This window comes from Eurytemora carolleeae, unplaced genomic scaffold (genome assembly GCF_000591075.1).
Source record: "Eurytemora carolleeae unplaced genomic scaffold, Eaff_2.0 scaffold902, whole genome shotgun sequence".
Lineage (NCBI taxonomy): Eukaryota > Metazoa > Arthropoda > Copepoda > Calanoida > Temoridae > Eurytemora > Eurytemora carolleeae.
In genome coordinates, this window is record NW_019396789.1 from 99,569 (window position 1) to 118,405 (window position 18,837).

Consider the following 18,837-nt stretch of genomic DNA (forward strand, 5'->3'; position numbering starts at 1 on the left):
GAGCTGAGTTTGGGATTTTTGCGCTTCAATAAACCTTCTCTAGCTAGTCGTACTCAGTTCGGTCAGTTTAGTTCTCCGGGTAGGTTATCTAGCTAGTCGTACTCAGTTCGGTCAGTTTAGTTCTCCGGGTAGGTTATCTAGCTAGTCGTACTCAGTTCGGTCAGTTTAGTTCTCCGGGTAGGTTATCTAGCTAGTCGTACTCAGTTCGGTCAGTTAAGTTCTCCGGGTAGGTTATCTAGCTAGTTTTACTTGGTTCGGTCAATTAAGTTCTCTCCTTTTGTTATTCAGCTAGTACGACTCAGTTCGGTCAGTTTATTTCTCTAAATAGGTTATTCAGCAAGTAGGATTTTATTTGGTCCGTTTAGTTCTCCGGGTAGGTTATTCAGCTAATAGGACTTGGTTAGGTCAGCTTAGTTCTCCGGATAGGTTATTCAGCTAGTAGAGATTGGTTAGGCTTAGTCAGTATTTAGCTGAAACGATTTTGTTTATGATCAATGTAGAAAACGACCAAGATGTCCTTCTGGTCTGAGAACTACTCCTTCATCAAGGATGTGTACGACACAAGGGTCACCAAGATGACGGAGTGGATGGATTACATTGAGATGGCGATAGGGAAGGTATTGTAAATAGTAAAATACTAAAATATTGAATTTACAGGGATTATTCATCCTTTTAAAAATAACCTAATAATAACCTAAATTTTGGGATAAGGATCAAAACTTAGTCGTCTCACCTCGTTGAGATGTTCCGGATCGAGGGTATAGAATAATGGTGTCCAAATAATAAATAAACGTTATAAAAATGAGGTTCAATTGTACCCGTTGTGGAATATGGATTTTATTGATATTTCCTTTACTTCGATAATAACAATTTGACAATTAGAAATGTGCAAAAAGTTTTCTAAATAAAAAAATATCGTCCGAAAATGTTTTAACTTTAGAAAACACCCGTTTGTTTAGATAAGAAATCATAAGACGTTAAAAACTGCACTGAGCTGTGTTTGTTAATTGTCACATGAAATGGAATTAAATCAAGAGATTCATTAACGAATGTGTTAATTGTTGGTTAAAATAAACCGTTAAGAGACGACCGGATAATTTTGTTCAGTTTTATTTTAAACCAAAATTGTTTAAATCTGAACGAAATTTTTATGTTTCCGGAAATTTTGAAAGCAGTAAGCACAAAGGCGGACCACTTTTAGGAAATGCTAAGACTATGAGATTATTTTTTTTAAAGAATCATCTATATATATTTCGCTTGGGTGGGTGTCTGCTTGTTTGTTTGTTTGTATCCAATAAATGTCAAAAAGGCTAAGACGATCGGGCCTAAATTTTGTGTAGGACCTCACGTGACCCCAAGGAAGGTTAATGAATTATCAAAATTTAAAAAATTTGTGTTTAAAAGTTTTTTAATTTAAAAAATTTTTTTAAAATGCGCGGAAAATGATGATGAAATCCGCAAAGGTTTTTGTTGTTTTTGTTTTATACTGTACAAAGAGAAGATGCTGACAGAAAAAGCCACAATTAAAAGTTGAAATAGAAGATGGGCGCAGCCTAGTACTTAAAAAGTAGGCTTACAAATGAATGCTGCAAAAATAAGAAGAAGACAATCTGAATCCGTCTCTCAATTCAACTGCTTATCATTCAATTATTTTCTAAGGTGATGGCTACGAAGGTGTACACCAGTGCAGAGTTTAAGAGAGAGAGAGATAACTTCCTGTCCCTTTGCAAGAACCTGGAGAGAGCTGAAACCAAGAAATGGCTCTCAGAGGTACTTTTATAACTTTATAAAAATTATAAAACAAGTTTGATTCAGAGTTTAGCAGTTTTCTTACAAAATCTGGTACATTTTACAGTTTTAACAAATAAGAAATAAATATAGAAATCATTGTCATGATCACTCTTTATTCTTTAAACTAGATATCCAGGTACGAATTACAAAAAAGTGTTAGTTGAACTAGCTACGACCAGCTCAACTACCTTTCTGTGCCACTGGGATTCTCTTGAAACATTACAATAGAAGTATTTAAACTAGTGCTAAAACTTTGTATATTTAACTTTAAAAGTATTTTAAGATTTTTAATTGAAGTATATTTTCAAAATAAGAGCTTAACGAATTCAAGGATTTATATTAATGGAGAGATTCTATTTCCTATTTGTTCGGCATTCATACATGAAACTGATTTTTGTAATAACATATCTTATAAATGTGGTCTGCCTGTTTAATAACTTTCAAGTTAGAAATATTATAACGGCTAAAATTTATTAAATATTCGATACTATGCCCTTTTTAAACCTTGAAAGGTAATACTAATGTCCTTATTTAGTTTTCCATGTCTACAGAGAGAGAAATAAATTATTACTTTGATATGGTCAAAAATATTATATAATAAAAAATAAAGTTGTCCGAATTTGTCAAACAGAAACTTATAAACATCCAGTCAATAAATTCTCCCTGTCTGTAGACTGTCAGCAGGTTTCCCATTTTTTTCCCGGTTCAAATAGGACCCGTGAAAACCATTAAAACTTTTGGAAATTAACGTTGGATTCTGACTTAACCGAATTAAGAATTATTGTTGCTTTACAGGACTGTGGATGACATGCTGAAAATAGTTGACGGGACGAATTTTCAGGATAAGTTCAATATGGAATTGTAAACTTGTTTAAAATGTCTCACCAAGCTCTTTTTATTATCTAAGGGTTAAATTTATTCAAAAATCCTTTAAGAAAGGTTCCGCGGTTGATTTCCAAAAGTTGTAAATGGTTTATAATAAAAACAGGTCCTAACCTAACCTTTGGGAAGTTGCCACTTGGGATATTGCACATTTGGGAAGTTGCAACTTGGGAAATTGTCCCTTGGGAAGTCGCCATTGGGAAAATGCCTTTGGGAAAGTACCTAACACCTTCTGTAAAGCCTTTACGGGTTAAAATTGATCCGTGGAAAAAATGGTATCATTGTAGGTGATGGATGTTTTGTTTCGGGATCGGAACAATGAAGAGAAAAAAGAAGAAAACAAAAGATTTGAAGTTGTAATTGAACGCCATCTTAGTTTAGTTCCCAGAGTAAAGGAAACTCAAGTTAAAAGTGAGGTAAGAATTTGTTCACGATTTTGATCATTATTTTCAGAGTTACCTTCAAAGAATTAATCCCAGGACCTTTAATACAAGAAATAAGACCTAGTAGCAATTTTAGATTCTTCTCTCAAGTTTTGACATGTATTATGATATTGTGTAAACACTAGTAGACTGTTTTTAAATCAAAACTAATAATTTTAAAACTGATATAAGATCTGAGTCCTATGTTATAAGATATTAACACAAAAATTTTGAACTATTGATCGTTTAAAACCGTTTTTTTATGGATTATTTTGTTTTGATTCCGTTAGAGACTTTACGTTTTTTATTCTATCGTGAAAACTGCGTGTACATGTCTATTCGTGTATTCTGCTGATTCAGCTGTTTTCCAAGCATTTAGTTGCCTCGTATCCTGGCTTCTCAAGTTTTAATGAGATCAGATACTGAATAGTAAACCCTGTCCTATATACTACATAGTAAACCCTGTCCTAGATACTGCATAGTAAACCCTGTCCTAGATACTGCATAGTAAACCCTGTCCTAGATACTGCATAGTAAACCATGTCCTATATACAACATAGTAAACCCTGTCCTAGATACTGCATAGTAAACCCTGTCCTAGATACTGCATAGTAAACCCTTTCCTATATTCTACATAGTAAACCCTGTCCTAGATACTGCATAGTAAACCCTGTCCTATATTCTACATAGTAAACCCTGTCCTATATTCTACATAGTAAACCCTGTCCTAGATACTGAATGGTAAACCCTGTCCTAGATACTGCACAGTAAACCCTGTCCTATATTCTACATAGTAAACCCTGTCTTAGATACTGCAAAGTAAATCCTGTCCTAGATACTGCATAGTAAACCCTGTCCTATATTCTACATAGTAAACCTTGTCCTAGATACTGCAAAGTAAACCCTGTCCTAGATACTGCATAGTAAACCCTGTCCTATATACTGCATAGTAAACCCTGTCCTATATACTGCATAGTAAACCCTGTCTAAGATACTGCATAGTTAACCCTGTCCTATATACTACATAGTAAACCCTGCCCTAGATACTGCATAGTAAACCCTGTCCTAGATACTGCATAGTAAACCCTGTCCTAGACACTGCATAGTAAACCCTGTCCTAGACACTGTATAGTAAACCCTGTCCTAGATACTGCATGGTAAACCCTGTCCGAGATATTGCACAGTAAACCCTGTCCAAGATACTGTATAGTAAACCCTGTCCTAGATATTGCATAGTAAACCCTGTCCTAAAAACTGCATAGTAAACCCTGTCCTTGATACTGCATAGTAAACCCTGTCCTAGGTACTGTATAGTAAACCCTGTCCTAGATAATGCATAGTAAACCTTGTCCTAGATACTGTATAGCAAACCCTGTCCGAGATACTGCATAGTAAACCCTGTCTTAGATACTACATAGTAAACCCTGTCCGATATTCTACATAGTAAACCCTGTCCTAGATACTGCAAAGTAAACCCTGTCCTAGATACTGCATAGTAAACCCTGTCCTAGACACTGCATAGTAAACCCTGTCCTAGACACTGTATAGTAAACCCTGTCCTAGATACTGCATAGTAAACCCTGTCCGAGATATTGCACAGTAAACCCTGTCCTAGATACTGCCTACTAAACCCGGTTCCAGATACTGCATAGTAAACCCTGTCCTAGATACTGCATACTAAACCCGGTTCCAGATACTTTACTAAAACATTCATTTTGCAAAAACATCATTTAATTTTTTTAATAATCAGGGCTGATTAATTTTTCGGAGGTCCACATTTTTCCACCGACTAGAGAAATATTTACTAAAATTCCTGTTAAAAGATAAGCAGGATTATTTAACGTGAATTTTGACATTTTTATCAGTTTTAAATCAAGACTTGACTACGACTAGACTCAAAAATGCAATCTAAAACATTTGCGTCTGTTTGAAGTTTTTACAATATTGTTAAAGAAATAATTTTTACTAACATTAAAAATTTAAAAGTAAATAAATAAATTAAAAAAATACTTATTTTCTCATTAAATGGATTGGATTTAAAGAATACAAGGTTATCGAGGTAACTAAATTTTATTTAGGTGTTCTGGAAATGTTACGAATATGGAGATGATTTGGTTCAAATATTTGAGTTTATTGATGATCAGAGGGCAAAATCTGTCAGGAAAATAGATCTTTAAAGTCTAGCATCGCTTGGTAAAAATACGCAGAAACGGGTAAACCTAACGGATCCAACTTTAAGTTGGAACCAGTAAAACAAATAAGACTTGTCCTGAAAGATCAAAGAGCATTTATTTCAGCAAAATAACAAGTGAATTGAATATTTTTTACCCAAATTAATGTGAGCTAATATTAAGAAAATATCAGTTTACTTTAGATTGATTATGGATCATTAGGGTTCCATTTCCTGAGATTAAAATTTTAGAATGTGACTTTATATATTTTTCTAGAGAAATAATTATACCTGATCCTGAAGCAACCGAGGAGATGATTGATAAACATGGTTCCATTGTCAGGTAGGATACAGGATACATGATACAGGATACAGGATACAGAATACAGGATACAGGATACAGGATACAGGATACAGGATACAGGATACAGGATACTGGATACAGGATACAGGATACAGGATACAGGATACAGGATACAGGATACAGGATACAGGATACAGGATACAGGATACAGGATACAGGATACAGGATACAGGATACAGGATACAGGATACAGGATACAGGATACAGGATATTATTATATAGGATTATGGAGAATAAGAGGAAAACAGTCGAGGAGTTTATAACTAAAGGTGAAAGATTAATGGAGGATCCTAAATCTCCAAAGGTATAGAATTTTTTTGATTCAAATTAACGGAAACCCCTGAAATATGAAACCAATTCAGAGTGCACGATTCACAAAAATACTCTTTAAATTCTACCTGATAAATAATGTGGAAGATATCGTGGTTTTTCCAAATTGGAAACTGAATAATTCTCGCAATTTTCTCCATTAATTCTATAGCAGAAATGTAGAGTAATTAAAGTTGAAAGGGTACCGTAAGTTTTTAGTCCTTTTAACCCGGATTTTTTTTCATGTAAAATATTTGCTTAGTTTCTGGAGAACCACGTGAACAAGCTGAAGGAAGCCTGGGAGGTGGCAAATGAGAAAGCTCAACTTAGAAAGAACGCGTTGAGTAAGTTCTGCGTAAAATACGTTTTTATAAACTTTGATAATTGTAAAATATACAGGGTGAGTAAAAAGTGTACACTATAGTTTCAGTAGAAGTAAATATTTCCATTTACTGATAGCGCGAAATAAGGATTTATCTCTAATTGGATAATGAGATAAATAGAAAAATAGATGTTACCGCCATACTATTTCTTTTGGTTCAGAATAGAAAACAAACACATGACTAAACCCTGATTGGATCAGACGCTAATGGACTTGGCATACTGGATTGTGTATTTCTTAAAGGGAGTGAGTGACTAGACATGATAGTTGAGCTGGGAGTGTAGTATTGTTGAAACCTATAATACATTTTTATCCTCCAAAATGGAAAATCTGGGAGAATTTTAAAGATTTATTTTTGCTCTTATACAGCAATAAAAAGCGTAAACACGTCTAATAGGTCTCTCATAAGTCCTAAAAAATGTCACTACAAAACTGCACTCTTAGCTCAACTACATTGACTAACCGGCCACTCCCTTCATACCTTAGTATTTGTAACAATTTTTTGTAAAGCTTTAGAAATTAATGTTTGCTCCTCAATACGGCATTATAACAAAGATATAATTTACTTTTATCAATTGAAGAAGTATTAAACTTTATATTCATTAATTATGTTCTTTTCGGAAATAGAACACCAATCATCCCTTGTATTATTTAAAGATCTACGCTTGAGTATCAAAAATATGGTTTCTTCCTGTGAAAATGTTATCAATATCGATAATTCAAAATAAAGATATGAATCAAAATTAATAATCCCAAAATCATTGATTATTAATGAGTAATGAAAAAGTCCAAATTGAAAGTGTTTATGTGCAAATTTTTCAATGTAAAAAAGTATAATCTGAATTCAGTCCTCGTCGAAAGATTGATTAAATCACAGGACTTCCGGATAAATAAGGAAGGAGGGGGTAGGGTAGAGTCACGAGAGTTGCTAACTGAAAATATGTCGATCAAATTACCTAGAGAAATTCTTGTAAAACACTGTTTAGTAACTTATTTTGGGTCTCAATTCTTACATAATTTTTTTGGATTTGTTTCTTAGTCTGGTTGTAAATGCCTTTTTTTACACTTTCCCTTTTATTTCGTTTCTGGATTTTTTATTAAAAATGTGCACAGTGATGTCTGGTGAAAAAAGGGAACCTTGAAAATGTTTATTTTCAAATCATTATACGCACAAAATATTGCTATGAAATCTTATTTTGGAATTTAATAATTATTAAAGTTTTCTAGCTTCTTTTTGTTTCGTTTTATGATTTTTAGTTCAACACTTGTGTGATAACATAGAATTAATTAATTGAAAACTTTCTCTTTAAAAGAGTGCATTTTGTAAACTGCTCGTTAAGCATAAATAGATCTGTCTACAGCTAGAGGTCAAGTATCAGCTGAATTCAAGTAGCAAATTATAAGATACATCAATTCTGCAAATCTTTAATTTAAAAATTTTGCGATTAAAAGGACTGATAGCGATATTCCAAGTTATTCTGCATGCAAAGATAGCAATGTCCGATTTACAACGGTACTCTTGAATTGATAAAAGAAGAGGACGATAATTTCGTTTTTCCTTGAAATTATGCTTACAGTCCTTGTAATAAATTTATAGCTGTTTAACTTATTATCTCGTTATGTTTACTTCATTTAATCTATAATCTATATATACCTTATTTGGGTGTCTGGGTGTTTGTTTGTTTGTTCTTATCCATTACACGTCAAAATGACTGGAACGATTGGCCCACATTTTGTGTGGGACCTCCTTTAACTCCCAAGGAAGGTTCATGGAACATCAAAATTGATTCCTTTGAACGCGCCAATTCGAATAGAAAATGAGCCAAAATTTGAGTATAGTTAAAAACACTTAAATGGCCGATATTCAGAGCCGCAGTTAAAAGCTTATACAATTATTTATAGGACGCGCGAAGCGCTCTCAGAGCCTAGTATTAAATACTCGATTTATGTTGTTTGACAATAGAATATTACTGAAAGCCAAGAAAATGTAAAAAAAATCGTTATTTTATTGATCGAGAGAAAGCATCTATAATACTGGGGCTCGGAGCACATTTGAAGGTTTAATTTAGTTGTGTTCCAAATTCCCAAAGTTTAGACGGTATATTTTTGTAAATAAGTGACGAATCTCTTTCAGTTAAATTTTATGATATGTATATTAATGTTAGATGAAAACCTTGAGCAGTGGAAGGTGTACGAGGAGAAGAGGGTCGACTGTGCTAAGAATCTGGATATGGCGGATACAGAGCTCAAGGGGATCAAGAAGAACTTCAACATGGAGCGCGGACCTCAGGAGCTCACAGAGAAGCTCAAGATTGCTGCAACCATGAGGTAGCATATACACAGGAGGGATTGGCAGTAGGCTACAATAAGTGAGTCACAATGGGACATAAATAATATTGAAGAGTTGTGTTTAAAAGAAATAAAAAAGGGACACAAATCCGCGAACCTATTTTTCAAAAAAAAATTTAAATAAACATCAGAAAGATCTTTTTTTGGAAGAAGCATAGTTTTATTAACATTTTTATTCCCATTTCTTCTGCGCAAGGAATTGAGAAAGTATAGGGATTAATCAATTTTGTAGCACAGACTCAACACCATGTTTTACTCTTTACACTTTAAATGCTGAAATATCTCAGGTTTGAGATAGAAGAGTTGTTTAACCTGACTGAGAACGCAGTAAAGATATTGAGTATATATTCTCCTGATGACAAAAAGAAGGAGATGGAAGCTCAAGTAACAATACTTAGGTAGGATCACCTTGAAGACGAGGTCAATTATGTGTTTGAATTCAAAAATCTTTAATATAAGGCGGAGTTATACATAAAATTGTACCATACATTACAGTTAAAAAGTAGAAAAAAAACAGTTTAATTGGTCAAATCAGAATTAAAAGTCACATGTAGCTTGGAAAAATATAAAACTGTTAGATCAGTGCGGGATTCATAATAGCATAGTTAATAGAATTGTATATTTCTTTTATCAATCTTTTTTTAATATTATCTTCGAATCTGCAACCCAGTCTTTTAGATTGATATCCATTAGAGGATAATCCGAAAAATAGAAATCAAAATTTTTGGAAACACTTTTTTATCTTTTTTATCTAATGATGATTTTTCAATAATTCTTCAAATAGAAATGCTGTGCAGATCAAAGGTGATTTAAAATACTTTGTAATTTGATTCTCATATTTATTTCATTCCAAATGATATTAAAATAAAATAATTAAAAAAAGATGTAGGAGCATATAAAAATAACACTATTTATTATAGGGATAGATTGGTAGTGCTGAATAAGATTGATGAAACGCTGGCGGATATTTACACATTCAACAACGAGCTCATAAAATTCGATGCAACCCTAACAGAGCTGGATACCTGGATAAACGGGAAAGCAAAGGTATTTATCATACGAAACTTTCTCTGTCTATCCTGTGTATCATATATATTCTATATCCTTTATATCTTCTTTATGATTTTCATCCTATGCCTGTATCTACTGTATCTACAGTATTCTCTGTATCCTCTGTATTTTCTGTATCCTATGTCCTGTATACAATGTCCTGTATCCTGTATCCTGTATCCTGTATCCTGTATCCTGTATCCTGTATCCTGTATCCTGTATCCTGTATCCTGTATCCTGTATCCTGTATCCTGTATCCTGTATCCTGTATCCTGTATCCTGTATCCTGTATCCTGTATCCTGTATCCTGTATCATGTATCCTGTATCATGTATCCTGTATCCTGTATCCTGTATCCTGTATCATGTATCCTGTATCCTGTGTCCTGTATCCTGTATCATGTATTCTGTATTCTGTATTATGTAACCTGTATCTTCTGTGTTCTCTGTATCATTTGAATGCTCTGTATCCTCTGTAGTCTGTATCCTCTGTATTCTCTGTATCCTCTGTATTCTCTGTATGATCTGTATCCTCTGTATCCCCTGTATCCTCTGTATGCTATGTCTATCCTTTATATATATATCCTCTGTATCCTATGTACCCTATGTATAATACACTATCCAGGAAAAGCTTGAACTGATCAGGAAACCTGAAGATACAAATTCTCCTCCTGATCCTGAGATGAGGGTTACAAGGTTATACATACTTTTATAAAAAAGGAGTAATCTTTAATTGCCTGTCCATTAATGTCCTTTCATATCTCAGGAACCTTTGACAGATTTGCCTCAAATTTTGATTGAGGAACTCAGTAAACCCAAGGCTTCTTAGCCTGGTTTAAAAATTTTTAAATTGAGTTAATCTGATTTTTACTGGGAAACCCCAAGCCAGTATAAAAACTTCATTTAGCAATTTTTGATTTCATTACATTCATCAGTAATATTTAGATAACAAAGAACATTCTCTCTCTTAATTGACATTTGTATTAATTTTTATATATACCTTTACTTGACTCATTTATAGTACATGCTAGGCATCAAAACTGAATTAGAAAGTAACCACAGCATAAATGATTTTCAGAAAATTCAGATCATGGCGGTACTAATCTTTAAAGATGAATACGGAAAAGTCTGCTTTTTAAGCGACATTTTATTCTCCATAAAATAGCATAACATCTTACTAATTTGTTTTTGATTAGGTCAATGGAGTTAATGGAAGAATATTTATCTATTCATGATTCTAGGACAATGGTGTTAATGGAAGAATATTTATCTATTTATGATTAGGAAAATGGAGTTAATGGAAGAATTTTGATCTATTCATGATTCTAGGACAATGGAGTTAATGGAAGAATGTTTATCTATTTATGATTAGGACAATGGAGTTAATGGAAGAATATTTATCTATTTATGATTAGGACAATGGAGTTAATGGAAGAATTTTGATCTATTCATGATTCTAGGACAATGGATTAAATGGAAGAATTTTGATCTATTCATGATTCTAGGACAATGGAGTTAATGGAAGAATTTTGATCTATTCATGATTAGGACAATAGAGTTAATGGAAGAATATTTATCTATTTATGATTAGGACAGTGGACTTAATGGAAGAATATATATCTATTCATGATTCTAGAACAAAGGAGTTAATGGAAGAATATATATCTATTCATGATTCTAGAACAATGGAGTTAATGGAAAAATATTTATCTATTCATGATTCTAGAACAATAGATTTGGAAGAATATTTATCTATTCATGATTCTAGAACAATGGAGTTAATGGAAGAATATTTATCTATTTATGATTCTAGAACAATGGAGTTAATGGAAGAATATATATCTATTCATGATTCTAGAACAATGGAGTTAATGGAAGAATATATATCTATTCATGATTCTAGAACAATAGATTTGGAAAAATATTTATCTATTCATGATTCTAGAACAATGGAGTTAATGGAAGAATATTAATCTATTCATGATTCTAGGACAATGGAGTTAATGGAAGAATATTTATCTATTCATGATTCTAGAACAATGGAGTTAATGGAAGAATATTTATCTATTTATGATTCTAGAACAATGGAGTTAATGAAAGAATATGTATCTATTCATGATTCTAGAACAATGGAGTTAATGGAAGAATATTTATCTATTCATGATTAGGACAATAGTGGTAGTGGAAGAGTAAATATCTATTTATGATTAGGAAAATGGAGTTAATGGAAGAATATTTATCTTTTCATGATTAGGACAATGGAGTTAATGAAAGAATATTTATCTATTTATGATTAGGAAAGTGGAATAAATGAAAGAAAATTTATCTATTTATGATTAGGACAATGGTGTTAATGAAAGACTGTTAATCTATTTATGATTAGGAAAATGGAGTTAATGGAAGAATATTTATCTATTTATGATTAGGAGAGTGGAGTTAATGGAAGAATATTTATCTTTTCATGATTAGGACAATGGAGTTAATGGAAGATCTACTGAAGAGAAATGGAATATGTACTAAGGCTGAGGAGACTAGGGCAGAAATATTCCCAGCAAAGGGAGAAAAAATGCCAAAGGTAAAGCTGGGAGAAATTCACAATTCACAATTCACAAGATGAGAAGATTTGCATAGTTAATGGGACTGTAGAAGTAATCTAAAGAAGGGTTTGCCAAATTTCCAACGGTTCCCTTTATTATCCTTTGTGAATATATCCTTGTTTTCCTTTATCATAACTTTTCATAATATGCAATATCTATATGCACAACTACGACATTGAGTTGCAAGGATAAAGGGATTAGAAAATCGTGGGGCAAAACCTCAATTATTTTACGACTAAGATTATTTTTTAATCGGTTTCAGGATGCGAAAGACTTTGTTGAGAGATTGAAAACTGTACGAGCCGGACTAACTAAATTGGATGAGGATGTTCAGGTAATCAACTATTAACATGATATAAAGAATACGGTGGAAACCATAAAACAGTGGAATTCTAGCAAGGGCGTATTCAGAATTAAATCTAGGGGAGGGGCGAAATTTACGGGGAGCGCCAAAATGCCCCCCCAGGAGCTTCTAGAGGGAGGGGGCAAAATTTTAAGTGTAAATTTAAAACAGTTGATTTTTGGATATCAGGCATGAGTATAAGATACTTTAAAGGTACACATTTAGTCCAATTACCTTGCATGTACTATACTTTATCTCTCCTTCAAACAACACTAGCAGAAAATCGTTCTCTAAGAATATACCAAAGACCAAAACACATTTGATTTCAAATAGAAGAAACCGAATGCTGCTCACTCTGGTTCGTCCGGTGTGAGTCGTCTTCGTTATTTCTTTTCACCAAGAAATTTTTTGATCATTAGGGTTTTATCGATTTTATTATATTTTTTGATAGAATAACAACCTAAAATTCTTTGAATTCTATTTATTACTTTCTTGAAATGAATTACGCTTAAACTAAATACACTTTTAAATGAGAATGCAGTATTGTGGAGAAATTTCTTACGATTCATTTAAGACATATAAACTTTTTAATGAAGTATGATTAATGAGTTTTAGCGCAAAGTCGACGTTCAAAATCCTCCATTTGGGCGGTTACGTTTAGAGAATTGATTTTTTAAAAATTTGTCGGCGTTATTTAATAATTAAAAAAATGGATTCTCAAAACTTAACCACCCCAATGAATGATTTTGAACGTCGACTTTGCGCTCAAGCTCAGTAATTATACATAATTAAAACGTTTAATCGTCGCTAATGAATCCTAAAAAATTTCACCATAATACTGCATTCCCAGTCCAACTACCATACATTGCCGGTCACTTCCTTTTATGCTATACATTGACACCCGTATAAATATGAAAGACAACCTTTCAACTCAATTTTTCTATTTTAAATAGCTCAATAAACATGAAACACAGCTTTTTTTAAAATAATAAGTTGATTTTCTAGCGAAGCAGTACAACTATTTGCTTTATGACATGCATCATAAGAAAACTTACATGTCGTCTTCCTGGTCCACAGTTTTATGGGTCTTGCTTTATAATCAATAAAATTTATTTATGACAATAATGTTCATAAAAATAATCGTTGTATAGATAATAATAATAATACAAATGATAATAATGATAATATGAAGGCTGAGTGCTGTAAGTTCTCTGGTGATGTTAAATTCTTTGCTGAATATCAAACTTCAATACGACATTTCTACCCTTGGTTATCCAGTGCAGGTTTATATTAAAGCAGAAACTAACCTTTATATTCAAGCACAAGACAATCTTAATATTTAAGTACGTAAAAAGAAAGAAACACCGATTGAAAATTGAAATATTTCTTTATATTTCAGAATTAAAGGTATCTAAAGGATTATCAAGTCCAACCTCCCTCCTCGCTGCTTGTAATCAACTGGGAGAATGTAAAAGTTTTGAGGTAAAAGATAAAATACTGTTATTACTACTCACCTTTCAATTACTGCATACACCAGGGACCAATTTTAGTGAATTTGAGAGATCGCTGAACAACTTAACTCCGGCTCACAGAATTGATTCGGCGTTGTGTAGGTAGTCACAAGTGAGAATTTGAATTGTTGATTCAATGTTTGATCCGGTATTCGCCTACAACTCAAAATCATTAAATCCAGGCCCTGTTTTTTTCTATAATATAATTCACAGCATTAAATGTCAAAGGTCTTTAAACATAATTCACAGTATGAAATATCAAAGGTCTTCATCAAAAATATCGAGCACACGTGTGAGAATTTTAAGATTAGAGTTTGTGGCACGTGTTCAATTCCTTTAAATAAAATGTTCTCTTTAAAAATATATTCAAATAACATGGTTTCTACAGATACTGGAAGGAACAAGGGAAAGAATCCATGTCGCCGTAAGCCCCACAATATATTGTTCGAACCGCAAGAGCTCGCAAAACTTTGTCCAAACCCCGTAGTATCATGTTCGAGTCCCGCAAAAGATTCTGCTTGTTCAGAACTGTCTTCTTCTTTTCCTTTTTTAATAAATTTTAGTAAATAATTTATGAAATCAATTGTTTTTTTAAAGGGAATTATCAAACATATAGCGTGGCTCAAGGCGGCATGATTCCCCCTCCCTCCTGTGGACTGGAGAGCCCCTCGCTGAAAGGAATGGATTACAATTTGAAAGGGTTTGAAAGATTGTTTATCTATGCATTGAATAATGCAAATATATAAACACAGGACCGGATATACAGATTACACATATTGGTTGAAATTGAAATACTTTATGCAGGTTAACTCACAATATTTACAACCCTTTGCATTATTTACGTTGTGGTTTATCAAAGAAAGACACTAGTTTTCAACTGCATTTTTTGAATAGGACTCAATAAATTCCTTCGTTAACAGTAAACTTTAGCTGGTAACCCTGTATCTCAGGGGTATTTTAAAATGAAGAAAACAATCTACAGTGATAAAAGCTACTTGTGAATAAGAACATGTTGAAAACACTTGAATAAATAAGCTGTGATACTGCTATAATCCTCTGTTGGTCCTATTATAATCAGCTGTTGATACTGCCAGAATCAGCTGTTAATACTGCCAAACTCAACTGTTGATACTGCTATAATCAGCTGTTAATACTGCTATAATCAGCTGTTGATACTGCCAGAATCAGCTGTTGATACTGCTATAATCAGCTGTTAATACTGCTATAATCAGTTGTTGATACTGCCAGAATCAGGTTGTTGATACTGCTAGAATCAGCTGTTAATACTGCCAATTAGCTGATTCTGCTACAATCAGCAGTATAAATTTTGTCAGCTGTTGTGTATGTAGAACTAAATTTATGAAATTTTTAGGATGAATGTGTGAAGAATTTGTCAACTCTAGATCTAGCAGTTGAAGCTGCCAGCAAGATGATAAATCAGCAGCATGCAAAGATTACCCTACTCAGTTATAGGTCACGTTGGGATGCTGTACACTGTACTGCTCAGGTTTTAATAATTACACCATTTTTATTATTTAGTTATTTTTAGTATAGCCCTTCAAGTACAGTGGTATGAAATTATATCAATACAATGAAAACGACTTTCGTTTTTAATTTTGATTTATATCAATTGCTGTTAAACAGCATGGATACACATAAAAAAAGAAGTCAAGAGAAGCTGACAATTAAAAAAGTAATCTTCATTGTATTGATATAATCGCTTAACACTGTAGTTACACTGCGAACACTATAAAGCTTTAAAATGTAACACCATTTCACAATCTCTCTCTCTCATAAATAAATTGAGTCTTTTTGGCACAAATTCTTATTTTCTAATCCCTATCTTTGCTACCCGAGACCAAGGCCATTAGATTTTTCAACTTATAAATTCTGTTAAATCAAATAGTCTAAGTTTAAAATATCAAATCTGTCCATCATCAGATTGCCAAAGATTTAGGGATTCGAAAATTTGAGTTTGTGGCAAAGTCTGAGTTCCATTCATCAATTGACAAGTCTAGTTTCTTTCATTTTTTACTATTAGAAATTCTTACTAACTTTGAAGCCGGAAGAATTTGAATCAAAAAAGGAAAAATTGAAAACATTTGAAATAAAAAAATAACAAAGGAAACGAGTTATTGCCACAAACTCAAATTTTCCATTCCCTATAACTTTGCAACCTGATGGTGTCAAACTTTGATATTTGAAACTTAGACTATTTGATCCAACAGAAGTTATAGTTTCAAATATCTAAGGTCTATACGATATAGGTTGCAAAGATATTGGGATTATAAAATCAGAGTGTGTGGCAAAGACTTGATTCCTCTTCCTAATTTTGAAGGATTGGGTGATCAGATTAACCGGTTTGGTTGAGTGTTGGGACAGGTTGGATGGAAGGGTTGGAGTTTTATCCAGCTGGGTCGCGTCTACGGATGGAAAGGAACCGGATGGAAAAGGTGGAACATTTTTTTAAAAATTTTCTTAGGGACTGCATTGATTGGTAAAGTAAAACAATTTTACCAATCAAAGCCCTTAAAGTTAAGATTCATCAATGCTTTCTGTCACAAGAAATATATCGTTTTTACGTTCTAATTAAATAGGTGAACAGTCCCTTTCTGCAGAGTATGTATATTATAAGGGACTTGAAAAGTAATATTGAATTCAACGTTTGATTTGTGACATCGGATTACAAAGATATAGCGTTTAACAAATCAGAGTGTGTGGCAAGAACTCAATTCCTTTAATTTGTTCAGATGATTTATCAATTGAGAAGCTAGAAGAGCACCTTGATACACTAAAAGCAACCTTCAAGGAGAAGGAAGGTTTGGTGCAGGATATCCAGACTACTTGTGGAACCAAGATCTTATATCCTGGAGTAACTGAATCTTCAAGGGTAAATTATCTAATTGATGCTATTTTTTACAAACTCTTATTAACCATGTTTTTAGGCTGAATCAAGACGATCCACTATTCTCGCTACAGAGCTTCAGCCTTCAACCACTGAACCTGTTGCACAACAAACCCCTTCTGTAATAGAAGCAGCCTCCCCCGAAAAAGCAGCTACTCCAGAAACAGCTGTTGCTAAATCGGAAGATGTTAAGTCTGAAGATGACTCTAAATCTCCCGAAGTTCCGAAAACGCCTGAAGCTCTAACTACAGAAGTTGGTGCAAAACCTAAAGTTGAGATTACTCCACCTAATCCTACTCCTGTAGCTGCAGCAGTTGCTCTTGCTGGGATTTAGTGCAAACAAGAAGGCACTCAACAACAAGGATCAATAACTGGACCGAAACCTATATAAATATTTAAATATATAGATTCATATAGTGATTCATGAACTAGAAGTTACTTTCTAAGATATATAGAATAAATGCATGTAATTACAAGGAAAAAACGCAGGATATAGGAATACTTCATGTTAATGCAAATATACCAATAAAGCACAGTTATTAAACCTCTTAGTTGTATTTAAACTCAAATTTTTAAATTTTAAAAATGCATATTAATGTAAAGCTATAATAAAACTATAAGCTCTATTGATGGAGACATATATAGAGTTACCCCCCCACATGACGAGATTTAAAAATAATGTATAGAATATGAAACCAAAAATGCAAAAAAAAGATTAGATAATTTCTGTAGAGTCGTCTCTAAGTTCTAATACTTTGTGGATATCCCAGTACTTGCTATTCTGTGAGCTGAATTTACGATAACCTGGGGCGTGGAAGGGGGTTGGGGTGTCCCACACAACCCTTTAAAATAGCCTTTTGAGAACAGGTAAGGATGTTTTATATACGCCGGAAAATGTAAATAAAAAAAAACATTTTTTGACTAATAAAGCAAAATATGTTTTTTGAACAAGTTTCAATCTTCCATTTTAATTGTGAACATTTTTTCTTTACATTGTAAAAATTGTGGATTTTCGAAATTTTCAAAAATCGAATTTTGTAAGAGGCCAATTTTTGAAAATTTGATCATCCATAAACCTTCCCTGGGGTCAGGCGTTGTCCCACAAAAAATGTGGACCCGATCAGTTTAGCCGTTTTGACGTTTGTTAGACACAAACGGATAGAGGACACCTAAATAGACAGACATGCTAAGTATTTATATAGATAGCTGAAACATTAAAAAATGTTGGGCTATTTGAAATTTGTTATTTACTGATAGATTTTTCAACCGTTCTAAAATCTAAATTTATTTAAATCTGAATTTATTAATCTTAAAAGTCTCTAATTCTAAGCAATAGAGCCCTTAATGAGAGGGGTTAGGTTAGAAAATAAAAATAACAGATTTCTTCTAGTGGTAAATGTACAGAATGGGTTAAAATCCCAACACTGCACTGGACTTGATTTGAAAAGAAGATGATTTTCCAGAAACTTAGTTCAGAGTTCCGATTTTTAAGAAGAGTTTATTATTGCAGTTTGTGGGAATGTAACAGAAGAGCCCGAGAAGCATCGTTGAACGAAACTCCCAAGTTTTCTTTCAGGGTTATAGCATTGGTGTAGATTTTGATTTCTGAGATTAAAAAATAAAAAATGTAAAAAACAATATTTCATGACAAAATTATTGATATCCACAAAACTGCCTAACCCCATTTGTAAAAACCCAGGTTCTAAAACTGGTGTTCATAACGATACCATGTTTTGGGCTTAGGGGACTCAAGGGAAAAAAACG

At 33.0% G+C, this 18,837-nt stretch overlaps 1 protein-coding gene across 1 annotated transcript; it reads left to right on the forward strand.

Annotated features, from left to right (window-relative positions):
- Positions 1 to 151: 151 nt before the first annotated feature.
- LOC111708713 (uncharacterized) lies at positions 152 to 17,617 on the forward strand. The gene is made up of 20 exons (XM_023482172.1): positions 152 to 177; positions 501 to 617; positions 1,660 to 1,770; positions 2,961 to 3,089; positions 5,174 to 5,256; positions 5,543 to 5,608; positions 5,852 to 5,933; positions 6,201 to 6,282; positions 8,486 to 8,648; positions 8,957 to 9,067; positions 9,590 to 9,716; positions 10,343 to 10,413; positions 12,187 to 12,292; positions 12,577 to 12,648; positions 13,850 to 13,940; positions 14,057 to 14,139; positions 15,541 to 15,675; positions 16,507 to 16,621; positions 16,919 to 17,058; positions 17,114 to 17,617. The coding sequence occupies exons 2-20, from the start codon at positions 513 to 515 to the stop codon at positions 17,405 to 17,407; spliced, it is 2,166 nt and encodes a 721-aa protein (XP_023337940.1). The 5' UTR covers positions 152 to 177; positions 501 to 512; the 3' UTR covers positions 17,408 to 17,617.
- Positions 17,618 to 18,837: the final 1,220 nt, after the last annotated feature.

Bases quoted from the DNA above. Each gene is read 5' to 3' on its own strand.
- LOC111708713 (XM_023482172.1), top strand. From the start codon at position 513: ATGTCCTTCTGGTCTGAGAACTACTCCTTCATCAAGGATGTGTACGAC. The intron at 5,934-6,200 runs GTATAGAATTTT...ATATTTGCTTAG, and splicing joins AGGATCCTAAATCTCCAAAG to TTTCTGGAGAACCACGTGAA. The intron at 8,649-8,956 runs GTAGCATATACA...GAAATATCTCAG, and splicing joins AAGATTGCTGCAACCATGAG to GTTTGAGATAGAAGAGTTGT.